We start from the raw sequence: 13,267 nt of genomic DNA, 5'->3' as shown, positions 1-13,267 counted from the left end.
CAATCTAAAATGTTGTTTGGCAGACTGAATACTCCCCTTGGATAACATCTCGGCACATTTTGTGTCACCCACAATGATGTAGGGTGTTAAGTTACTTTTTAGTGCACTTAAAAAGAGAATGAAAGAAACTGTCACTCATATCTTTGTAAAATGTCAAATGATCACCTTGGTTCTCAGTATCACTGTCTCTCCACCCCCCCACTGCACTTAACTCAAACGGTTTCCCACATGATAGACGGGTTAGCTGACACTGAAAACAATGGGGCAGAATGCAGTGTGTTGTGTTTCTGAACGGTCGAAGAGCTAATGACAAGAATCTGCCATGTGGGAAGTCATAGGTGGTGTTGATAAAAGGTTATGTAGAAGGATGAGCCGGTTAAGGATCGATTCAGACAAGGTGGTAGATTGTATGACAAGCGACAGGTTTATTCAGAGTAAAGATATCTGGTACACGTATATACGGGCTCCTCTGTTAGCTCATCAGAGACTAGCAGAAAAGGCACCACTAACAGTGAGTACAAGCATCATATACACAACAGAAAGTAGGTTGATTTCTAGGAGATCGGATCTTCGGATTGGATCAGGCTGGGGTGTAGTCGTCCGGCATTGGCTCTGTTGTCTGTCCTTCATCGTAGAGTCCTGCCATGCCTGTTCTTGGTCGTCACATCATGTTCAGCTGAAAAGGGGATCTGGTGTGTGCGCTATCTTCAGTCACACAATGTTCGGCTGGGAGGGAGATTATGTGTGTGTGCTAGTTTGTCTGCAAGTCAAGGCTGTGTCTCTTCTTCCCAATGTGTGGGTGTATGTCTTATCTGTGTGTCCTCGGCAGTTAGTGTGTATTGTATGTGTGTGCGTCCCTATCTTCAGAGGAGTTATGGCCGAACTCCCGGCCAGCACCTGTGGCTAGGAGTATCCTGTATGGGGCCCAACCTGTTTTACTATGAAAATACGTTATGTGTTGTCTCAGTTATAACAATGCAATAGCAGTAATGTCACCTACATAAGAATTAGCAATCCTCTACACAAGTCTTAAAATATAAAATCCATACGTGGCAAAAACTATTCTGCCTCAGCCACAATAATATCAGCCACAAGACCTATTTGAGTCTTGTGCTGTACAGATTAACTGTGGCAATAATCCTTAACACACAGGGCATTTTTTTTGTGTGGCAGCAAACATTTACTACAGGCTGTGGTGTGTCCAGCACCATCACTTGTTTTCTCGATTATTTTTCATCTCATTCGATTGACCTCAATCTCCTTCCCCCTTACAAGGGCACTCCAGGAACTCAGTATCATGATCCCCCACCACAATTACAACACTGTCGTCCTTCTACACACCGTTCCTTCAGTGTACTCAGTTCGTCTGCGCGCACACACACACACACACACACACACACACTTGAAAACATTGTCAAATCCTTTACAATTCTTACACTGCAATGGTTTGGGGATGAAAGCTCTTACAGCGTAACTTACATAACCAAGCTTCACGTAAGTATTTGCTCTTTATATATATATATATAAAAAATAACAGGACTGACATTCTTATTTTTCCTCCATTCAACCAGCGAGTATCTTCACCTCAAAAAGGTTTCCACACGCATCCCAACAAGAAGCGATTAATTATCATTCACAACACACGTTTCCTTCACTCCAATTTCAGACAATTTCCGTTTTGTTCCAGTTTTCGATATTACTTTGTTGTCCATTCAGAACATTCGTCTTCACCAATTATTACTCGACGCGCTACTCGATTCGAACTCCGCATCCACTTCCGCCATCTTCCCTCCCACCTCTTCGTTCGTCCATCGGGAACGTTTATTTGCAATTATTTCCTTGTCTTGTACCTGCAACGGATGTGACGCAATGTCATTATCATAATTTATGCCGATATTATTTCGCGGAGCTCGACCAATGAGCGCTCTCCACTTTCACCACCTGCTAGGAAGAGAATTCTATCATTCCAAACATTCTTCCCCCTTTTCGTTTACAACGAAGTTCCTAAGTTGTTTGTCGGACCGCATAGCCATTGTTTTTCCCTCTCACCTCGGACACAAAACAATTAAATTGGTCCGTTGCTCCTTCCCCCCCCCCCCCTCTGTGGATTCAAACGGAGCCAGGATTGTTCGCGTTATTATCGGCGCGAATATAACTCCGAAGATCCCAAAGTGGCGCTCTAAGGAAGGTGGTATGTACCATGTCACGACCAGCCTACTATAATACTAGTTCGATGCTGAGACACTTTAGTAAGCTGCAGTGCATGCTTGTTGCGTGACAATTCATGAATGACATTGTTTTACAACTGAAAGTAGAGGAGGAGGAGGAGGAGGAGGGGGGGGGTGTGTTTCCCCAAGGCAAAATGTAAGTGTGACTAATGATTTAATGCTTGGGAGACGATGAGTACCATTATTAGTATACGTAGGCTAAATAACGTTCTAATTTGGAAGAACATGTACCATAATAAGTTGTACATGGTTTATGTACCCTCCTGTGTTAACTATTCCTAGATACATGGGAAACAGGATAAAAGTTGTAACGTTGAAAATGTCATGAGAGTAATGTCCGATAGTGTAGACTATATCAAAGTGGTTTTCCCGAAGAAGGGGGAAAAAACGAAGGCAGGAAAGGTATCTTCGGAATGGTGAGGAATGTTGAGTGTGGGAAGCGAGAGAAGACGACGGGAGTAGTGCGTGCTACAGTGGAGGCTGGTGACTCGAACACCATTAGGAGGACCGGAGACTCACGGTATAGGCACGGACATCAGACGAGGAAAAATGTTTGTTTGAAAAAAAACGTCTATGACAAAACATTTAATAAAGGCATTTTATAGGAAAATATTCAACTATGTAGTAGCAGTGTGCAGGATAGGCTAATTTTATTTATGTTTTAACCTTTATTTAACTAGGCAAGTCAGTTAAGAACAAATTCTTATTTAGAATGACAGATTTGTACCTTGTCAGCTCAGGGATTTGAACTTGCAACCTTCCGGTAACTGGTCCAACGCTCTAACCACTAGGCTACCCTGCTGCCTCTACACTCTAACCACTAGGCTACCCTGCCGCCTCTACACTCTAACCACTAGGCTACCCTGCTGCCTCTACACTCTAACCACTAGGCTACCCTGCCACCTCTACACTCTAACCACTAGGCTAACCCTGCCGCCTCTACACTCTAACCACTAGGCTACCTGCCTCCTCTACACTCTAACCACTAGGCTACCTTGCCACCTCTACACTCTAACCACTAGGCTACCCTGCCACCTCTACACTCTAACCACTAGGCTACCTGCCACCTCTACACTCTAACCACTAGGCTACCCTGCCACCTCTACACTCTAACCACTAGGCTACCCTGCCACCTCTACACTCTAACCACTAGGCTACCCTGCCACCTCTACACTCTAACCACTAGGCTACCCTGCCGCCTCTACACTCTAACCACTAGGCTACCCTGCCACCCCTACACTCTAACCACTAGGCTACCCCCGCCTCTACACTCTAACCACTAGGCTAACCACTACACTCTAACCACTAGGCTACCTGCCTCCTCTACACTCTAACCACTAGGCTACCTGCCACCTCTACACTCTAACCACTAGGCTACCCTGCCACCTCTACACTCTAACCACTAGGCTACCTGCCTCCTCTACACTCTAACCACTAGGCTACCTGCCTCCTCTACACTCTAACCACTAGGCTACCTTGCCACCTCTACACTCTAACCACTAGGCTACCCTGCCACCTCTACACTCTAACCACTAGGCTACCTGCCACCTCTACACTCTAACCACTAGGCTACCCTGCCACCTCTACACTCTAACCACTAGGCTACCCTGCCACCTCTACACTCTAACCACTAGGCTACCCTGCCACCTCTACACTCTAACCACTAGGCTACCCTGCCGCCTCTACACTCTAACCACTAGGCTACCCTGCCGCCCCTACACTCTAACCACTAGGCTACCCTGCCGCCTCTACACTCTAACCACTAGGCTACCCTGCCGCCTCTACACTCTAACCACTAGGCTACCCTGCCGCCCCTACACTCTAACCACTAGGCTACCCTGCCGCCCCTACACTCTAACCACTAGGCTACCCTGCCGCCTCTACACTCTAACCACTAGGCTACCCTGCCACCTCTACACTCTAACCACTAGGCTACCCTGCCGCCTCTACACTCTAACCACTAGGCTACCCTGCCGCCCCTACACTCTAACCACTAGGCTACCCTGCCGCCTCTACACTCTAACCACTAGGCTACCTGCCACCTCTACACTCTAACCACTAGGCTACCCTGCCACCTCTACACTCTAACCACTAGGCTACCCTGCCACCTCTACACTCTAACCACCCCATGGATGTATTGTGTTGGAGAAGAGCTCAACACTTCCACTCAGGGCAGGATTGTACTGATAAAGATGTGCAGTTAGACTAAACCGCCAACACATAAAATGATCACATTCTCTTATTTATTGCAGGATTTTGATATGTAATTTAATCAACATTAGACACTAGTTAATTTTGAATAATAGTTTAACAATTTTAAAACGAGTGTAAACACTTCACTGAAAAGTATCAACATTTCCTCACTCCAAAATGTACGTGAGCTAACTGGTGTAACGGATGTGAAACAGCTAGCTTAGTTAGCGGTACACTCCAAAATGTATGTGAGCTAGTGTAACGGATGTGAAACAGCTAGCTTAGTTAGCGGTACACTCCAAAATGTACGTGAGCTAACTGGTGTAACGGATGTGAAACAGCTAGCTTAGTTAGCGGTACACTCCAAAATGTATGTGAGCTAGTGTAACGGATGTGAAACAGCTAGCTTAGTTAGCGGTACACTCCAAAATGTATGTGAGCTAGTGTAACGGATGTTAAACAGCTAGCTTAGTTAGCGGTACACTCCAAAATGTACGTGAGCTAACTCGTATGTAAAGATTGAACATCTTAGCGTAAACGATACTTGAGTAGTAACAAGTAGGATGTTATTATTACTAAAAACTCCAAAACCAGCGGTGGCCAACGTTGCTCCACTGTTCCCTGATCGACTTGGGGAGCAGATTTCTATTCCAGACCAGCAATAACACATAACTATCAACTCATTAGATTGGATAAGTTGAATCAGGTGTGTCATTGCTGGGCTGAAACATAACCCTGCACCCAGCAGATGTCCTGCAGGGTTGGCCTGCTCCAATTGTAATAGGTTTATACATTGTGTGTGATGTTTAACTTTATATTTTGTTGCTAACATAGGTACACCTAATCCATGGGAAACAGGATATTCCCTTAGTCTCAGGTTTGGGACGTTCATTGAGATCTCACTCCATCATTTCCCTGTATGAGGAAAAAAATAAAAAAATAGGCTTCATTTTACTCAAATTAAAATATAATTTATAATTCTGTTATCTCTGCTTCCTCAAAGTTTTCCATGCTATGGACTGGAACTCTATCTGACAGCTGGAAATGAGCTAGCTGATTATATTTAATTAACTTAGCTAAACCGTATGTAAAGTTAGCTAGCTCGCTAGCTAGCAAAGCGGCCTACTGTAGCTCGGTAGCTAACTAGCTAATAATTTTTCTCTTTTTTTTTTACATTTTCAAAATGTATTGACTTTTAATATGTTCTGTCTCTGATTTTAATTGAATTCTTGAAAAAATTAAATAATGGTCAGCCTTCCCTATTTTTCTGGTGGTAGTGCGTAGCCAGCCAGCCAGCCAGCCAGCAGGCAAAAAGTGTGTATCACGTTTAAGTTAAGCACGCTCCTAAATCATACATGTGCAGTACTAAGGGAGAAGTCCATTACTGTGCAAGTCTATGGCAGCTAGAACCACAAGCCTCTATATTATTGCATTGGAGGCTTCGCAGTCAGAGGAGAATGTGAAATTCCTGAACACCGGCTATACCATGGTGCTAACCCTAGAGGGTGCTGTTGAGACTACTGTGACCTATATTTAGTATAGTTTTATTTATACAGGATCACTTTTTATCTTTTGCGTAGGATGAGCCTCCCACTGGAGCTATTTAACACGAGACGCTAGTAAATAATGCATCCTGCTTGGAGCCACGTTCTAGCCCAGTAATAACACATGGTTATACGTGAAACGCTATAGTACGCATGCAGTCCATTTTCGTCATAATCCATAAAGATTACAGTTATTTTAAATCTAAATCTTTCTTTTCAGGTTTGTTGTGAAGAATGGAAACTCCATTGGATGTTCTGTCTAGAGCTGCGTCGTTAGTGCACGAGGATGATGAGAAACGTAAGTTTGCTCCTAATACAGTATCTGGGAAGAACTGTGTGTGTGTGCCGTCGGGCTTTGGTGTCTGATATACTTGAGCCTCTAAGCTACTGTCTCTGGTCACATAATGGTGTCTGATACACTTGAGCCTCTAAGCTACTGTTTATGGTCAGATAATGGTGTCTGATATACAGTGGGGCAAAAAGTATTTAGTCAGCCACCAATTGTGCAAGTTCTCCCACTTAAAAAGATGAGGGAGGCCTGTAATTTTCATCATAGGTACACTTCAACTATGACAGACAAAATAAAATAAAAAATATCCAGAATACCACATTGTAGGAATTTTAATTAATTAATTTGCAAATTATGGTGGAAAATAAGTATTTGGTCAATAACAAAAGTTTATCTCAATTCTTTGTTATATACCCTTTGTTGGCAATGACAGAGGTCAAACGTTTTCTGTAGGTCTTCACAAGGTTTTCAATCACTGTTGCTGACCATGAAGGCCTGATTCACACAGTGGTGAGGGCACCACTCTGGTCTTCTAGACCGGTGGAAATCTGTCCTTTGGTCTGATGAGTCCAAATTTGAGACTTTTGGTTCCAACCACCATGTTTTTGTGAGACGCAGAGTAGGTGAACGGATGATCTCTGCATGTGTGGTTCCCACCGTGAAGCATGGAGGAGGAGGTGTGATGGTGCTTTCCTGGTGATTTATTTAGAATGCAAGGCACACTTAACCAGCATGGCTACAAAAACATTCTGCAGTGATACGCCATCCCATCTGGTTTGGGCTTATTTTTTAAATTTGACCTTTATTTAACTGGGCGAGTCAGTTAAGAACACATTCTGCCTAGGAACAGTGGGTTAATTGTCTTGTTCAGAGGCAGAACGACAGATTTTTACCTTGTCAGCTCGGGGATTTGAACTTGTAACCTTTCGGTTACTAGTCCAACACTCTAACCACTAGGCTACCCTGCCGCCCCTACACTCTAACCACTAGGCTACCCTGCCGCCCCTACACTCTAACCACTAGGCTACCCTGCCACCTCTACACTCTAACCACTAGACTACCCTACCACCCCTACACTCTAACCACTAGGCTACCCTGCCTCCTCTACACTCTAACCACTAGACTACCCTGCCGCCCCTACACTCTAACCACTAGGCTACCCTGCCGCCCCTACACTCTAACCACTAGGCTACCTGCCGCCCCTACACTCTAACCACTAGGCTACCTGCCGCCTCTACACTCTAACCACTAGGCTACCCTGCCTCCTCTACACTCTAACCACTAGGCTACCCTGCCTCCTCTACACTCTAACCACTAGGCTACCCTGCCTCCTCTACACTCTAACCACTAGGCAACCTGCCTCCTCTACACTCTAACCACTAGGCAACCTGCCTCCTCTACACTCTAACCACTAGGCTACCTGCCTCCTCTACACTCTAACCACTAGGCTACCTGCCTCCTCTACACTCTAACCACTAGGCTACCTGCCTCCTCTACACTCTAACCACTAGGCTACCTGCCTCCTCTACACTCTAACCACTAGGCTACCTGCCTCCTCTACACTCTAACCACTAGGCTACCCTGCCTCCTCTACACTCTAACCACTAGGCAACCTGCCTCCTCTACACTCTAACCACTAGGCAACCTGCCTCCTCTACACTCTAACCACTAGGCTACCTGCCTCCTCTACACTCTAACCACTAGGCTACCTGCCTCCTCTACACTCTAACCACTAGGCTACCTGCCTCCTCTACACTCTAACCACTAGGCTACCTGCCTCCTCTACACTCTAACCACTAGGCTACCCTGCCACCTCTACACTCTAACCACTAGGCTACCCTGCCGCCTCTACACTCTAACCACTAGGCTACCCTGCCGCCTCTACACTCTAACCACTAGGCTACCCTGCCGCCTCTACACTCTAACCACTAGGCTACCCTCCACTAACCAGGCTACCCTGCCGCCTCTACACTCTATCCACTAGGCTACCCTGCCGCCCCTACACTCTAACCACTAGACTACCCTACCACCCCTACACTCTAACCACTAGGCTACCCTGCCTCCTCTACACTCTAACCACTAGGCTACCCTGCCGCCCCTACACTCTATCCACTAGGCTACCCTGCCGCCCCTACACTCTATCCACTAGGCTACCCTGCCGCCCCTACACTCTAACCACTAGGCTACACACACACACACACACACACACACACACACACACACACACACACACACACACACACACACACACACACACACACACACACACACACACACACACACACACACACACACACACACACACACACACACACACAGTACTGTGGAAGCTACAATCTATCTACAACCTAGCCCCCCTCACACACCTTGATGTCGTTGTTTAGTAATATATTTTTTTTTACCAAAGTCAAATATAATTTATTAATTAATTGTTTCATTCATACAACAACAAAAAATGTCCCTTCTGTGACTTTGTCTAATGCGCTTTTGGTTTTCTGACTGTGGTATCATTTTGATATCAAGTATTGTGGTACTAAACCTGGTATCAAAGTCAAAGTTCTGGTATTGTGAAAGCCCTTCCCCAGTCCTACCCAAGCCCGAGGCCTTAGTCACTCCTCATGGCTGTATCAACACATAATCATACTTCAATACTGGCTGAAAAATTCCTTCCTAGATTAAACAGCAGCAAATCCTTCTCAGCAGGCCTGCAGGCTGGCTAGAGCTAGGAGTACAGACAGACAGTCAGTCAGTCTGGCTAGAGCTAGGAGTACAGACAGACAGTCAGTCAGTCTGGCTAGAGCTAGGAGTACAGACAGACAGTCAGTCAGTCTGGCTAGAGCTAGGAGTACAGACAGACAGTCAGTCAGTCTGGCTAGAGCTAGGAGTACAGACAGACAGTCAGTCAGTCTGGCTAGAGCTAGGAGTACAGACAGACAGTCAGTCAGTCTGGCTAGAGCTAGGAGTACAGACAGACAGTCAGTCAGTCTGGGTAGAGCTAGGAGTACAGACAGACAGTCAGTCAGTCTGGCTAGAGCTAGGAGTACAGACAGACACTCAGTCAGTCTGGCTAGAGCTAGGAGTACAGACAGACAGTCAGTCAGTCTGGCTAGAGCTAGGAGTACAGACAGACAGTCAGTCAGTCTGGCTAGAGCTAGGAGTACAGACAGACAGTCAGTCAGTCTGGCTAGAGCTAGGAGTACAGACAGACAGTCAGTCAGTCTGGCTAGAGCTAGGAGTACAGACAGTCACAGACAGTCAGTCAGTCAGTCTGGCTAGAGCTAGGAGTACAGACAGACAGTCAGTCAGTCTGGCTAGAGCTAGGAGTACAGACAGACAGTCAGTCTGGCTAGAGCTAGGAGTACAGACAGACAGTCAGTCTGGCTAGAGCTAGGAGTACAGACAGACAGTCGGTCTGGCTAGAGCTAGGAGTACAGACAGACAGTCGGTCTGGCTAGAGCTAGGAGTACAGACAGACAGTCGGTCTGGCTAGAGCTAGGGGTGCGGACAGGCAGTCGGTCTGGCTAGAGCTAGGAGTGCGGACAGACAGTCGGTCTGGCTAGAGCTAGGGGTGCGGACAGGCAGTCGGTCTGGCTAGAGCTAGGGGTGCGGACAGGCAGGCGGTCTGGCTAGAGCTAGGGGTGCGGACAGGCAGGCGGTCTGGCTAGAGCTAGGGGTGCGGACAGGCAGGCGGTCTGGCTAGAGCTAGGGGTGCGGACAGGCAGGCGGTCTGGCTAGAGCTAGGGGTGCGGACAGGCAGGCGGTCTGGCTAGAGCTAGGGGTGCGGACAGGCAGGCGGTCTGGCTAGAGCTAGGGGTGCGGACAGGCAGGCGGTCTGGCTAGAGCTAGGGGTGCGGACAGGCAGGCGGTCTGGCTAGAGCTAGGGGTGCGGACAGGCAGGCGGTCTGGCTAGAGCTAGGGGTGCGGACAGGCAGGCGGTCTGGCTAGAGCTAGGGGTGCGGACAGGCAGGCGGTCTGGCTAGAGCTAGGGGTGCGGACAGGCAGGCGGTCTGGCTAGAGCTAGGGGTGCGGACAGGCAGGCGGTCTAGGCTAGAGCGGACAGGCAGGGTGCGGAGGGGTGCGGACAGGCAGGCGGTCTGGCTAGAGCTAGGGGTGCGGACAGGCAGGCGGTCTGGCTAGAGCTAGGGGTGCGGACAGGCAGGCGGTCTGGCTAGAGCTAGGGGTGCGGACAGGCAGGCGGTCTGGCTATTGTAGAATAATAGTGAAGACATCAAAACTAGGAAATAACACATATGGAATCATGTAGTAACCAAAAAAGTGTTAAAATATATATTTGAGATTCTTCCAAGTTGCCACCCTTTGCCTTGACAGCTTTGCACACTCGTGGCTCCAGTCTGTTTCAGGGCTATTTGACCAATAAGAAGAGTGATAGAGTGCTGCATCAGATGACCTGTCCTCCACAGTCACCCGACCTCAACCCAATTGAGATGGTTTGGGATGAGTTGGACCGCAGAGTGAAGGAAAAGCCGCCAACAAGTGCTCAGCATATGTGGGAACTCCTTCAAGACTGTTGGGATAATAATTCCAGGTGACTACCTCATGAAGCTGGTTGAGAGAATACCAAGAGTTTGCAGCCCTAGTGTAGAGTGACTGGTCCATGGAACACTGGGTTAACTGTCAGCCTTACCGGGGAACAGTGGGTTAACTATCAGCCTTACCGGGGAACAGTGGGTTAACTGTCAGCCTTACCGGGGAACAGTGGGTTAACTGTCAGCCTTACCGGGGAACAGTGGGTTAACTGTCAGCCTTACCGGGGAACAGTGGGTTAACTGTCAGCCTTACCGGGGAACAGTGGGTTAACTGTCAGCCTTACCGGGGAACAGTGGGTTAACTGTCAGCCTTACCGGGAACAGTGGGTTAACTGTCAGCCTTACCGGGGAACAGTGGGTTAACTGTCAGCCTTACCGGGGAACAGTGGGTTAACTGTCAGCCTTACCGGGAACAGTGGGTTAACTGTCAGCCTTACCGGGAACAGTGGGTTAACTGTCAGCCTTACCGGGAACAGTGGGTTAACTGTCAGCCTTACCGGGGAACAGTGGGTTAACTGTCAGCCTTACCGGGAACAGTGGGTTAACTGTCAGCCTTACCGGGAACAGTGGGTTAACTGTCAGCCTTACCGGGAACAGTGGGTTAACTGTCAGCCTTACCGGGAACAGTGGGTTAACTGTCAGCCTTACCGGGAACAGTGGGTTAACTGTCAGCCTTACCGGGAACAGTGGGTTAACTGTCAGCCTTACCGGGGAACAGTGGGTTAACTGTCAGCCTTACCGGGAACAGTGGGTTAACTGTCAGCCTTACCGGGAACAGTGGGTTAACTGTCAGCCTTACCGGGGAACAGTGGGTTAACTGTCAGCCTTACCGGGGAACAGTGGGTTAACTGTCAGCCTTACCGGGGAACAGTGGGTTAACTGTCAGCCTTACCGGGGAACAGTGGGTTAACTGTCTTATCGGGGAACAGTGGGTTAACTGTCTTATCGGGGAACAGTGGGTTAACTGTCTTATCGGGGAACAGTGGGTTAACTGTCTTATCGGGGAACAGTGGGTTAACTGTCTTATCGGGGAACAGTGGGTTAACTGTGTCTTATCGGGGAACAGTGGGTTAACTGTGTCTTATCGGGGAACAGTGGGTTAACTGTGTCTTATCGGGGAACAGTGGGTTAACTGTGTCTTATCGGGGAACAGTGGGTTAACTGTGTCTTATCGGGGAACAGTGGGTTAACTGTGTCTTATCGGGGAACAGTGGGTTAACTGTCTTTTATCGGGGAACAGTGGGTTAACTGTCTTTTATCGGGGAACAGTGGGTTAACTGTCTTTTATCGGGGAACAGTGGGTTAACTGTCTTTTATCGGGGAACAGTGGGTTAACTGTCTTTTATCGGGGAACAGTGGGTTAACTGTCTTTTATCGGGGAACAGTGGGTTAACTGTCTTTTATCGGGGAACAGTGGGTTAACTGTCTTTTATCGGGGAACAGTGGGTTAACTGTCAGCCTTACCGGGGAACAGTGGGTTAACTGTCAGCCTTACCGGGGAACAGTGGGTTAACTGTCAGCCTTACCGGGGAACAGTGGGTTAACTGTCAGCCTTACCGGGGAACAGTGGGTTAACTGTCAGCCTTACCGGGGAACAGTGGGTTAACTGTCAGCCTTACCGGGGAACAGTGGGTTAACTGTCAGCCTTACCGGGGAACAGTGGGTTAACTGCCTTGCCCAAGGGCAGAAAGACATATTTTTACCTTGTCAGCTCGGGGATTCAATCCAGGAACCTTTCGGTTACAACCCAACGGTCTAACCACTGAAATAGACATAAAGGAAGGGAGAAAGATGGACAGCAGGGTCCTGGTCTAAAGTAGTGCACTATATAGGGAATAGGGTGCCATTTGAGATGCAGACTCATGGGAACATAGTGAGAGCTCCTCTGACCTTCTCCCCATGTCCCCTGCTGGGCTTTTGTTCTCCCTGGGCTGATGATGCCACTGTGTTGTGGTTGTGCGTGGTCTCTTTGTCCCAACACAATACAGATGACCTGTTTCCACAATAGACCTCAGTAGCACAGACCCAGAGCCCAAGCCCAGAGCCTGAGCCCAAGCCCAGCGCACAATCCCAGCCCCAGCGCACAATCCCAGCCCCAGAGCCCAGACCCCAGCCCCAGAGCCCAGACCCCAGCCCCAGAGCCCAGACCCCAGCCCAGCGCACAATCCCAGCCCCAGACCCCAGCCCCAGACCCCAGCCCCCAGCCCAGCGCACAATCCCAGCCCCCAGACCCCAGACCCCAGCCCCCAGCCCAGCGCACAATCCCAGCCCCCAGACCCCAGACCCCAGCCCCCAGACCCAGACCCCAGAGTACAACCCCAGCCCCAGAGCCCAGCCCCCAGCCCCCAGAGCCCAGAGCCCAGACCCCAGAGTACAACCCCAGCCCCAGACCCCAGACCCAGACCCAGAGTAGGGCTGTTGAGGTGATTGTATTACCGCCACGCCGGTGGTCACGAGTCATGAAAT

At 48.6% G+C, this 13,267-nt stretch overlaps 1 protein-coding gene across 1 annotated transcript in view; it reads left to right on the top strand.

Moving 5' to 3' along the window:
* The first annotated feature begins 1,918 nt into the window (after positions 1–1,918).
* vgll4b (vestigial-like family member 4b) overlaps positions 1,919–13,267 on the top strand; it is a 140,675-nt gene continuing 129,326 nt past the window's right edge. Inside the window, exons 1-2 of the mRNA XM_046338812.1 lie at positions 1,919–2,191; positions 6,186–6,263. Of these exons, the coding sequence (XP_046194768.1) occupies positions 6,200–6,263 (64 nt within the window). The 5' untranslated portion in view covers positions 1,919–2,191; positions 6,186–6,199. The remainder of the gene's footprint in view (positions 2,192–6,185; positions 6,264–13,267) is intronic.

This window comes from Oncorhynchus gorbuscha, linkage group LG03, assembly GCF_021184085.1.
Source record: "Oncorhynchus gorbuscha isolate QuinsamMale2020 ecotype Even-year linkage group LG03, OgorEven_v1.0, whole genome shotgun sequence".
Lineage (NCBI taxonomy): Eukaryota > Metazoa > Chordata > Actinopteri > Salmoniformes > Salmonidae > Oncorhynchus > Oncorhynchus gorbuscha.
Note: the sequence above shows the minus strand (reverse complement) of the source record. Positions and strands in the feature narration are given on the sequence as shown.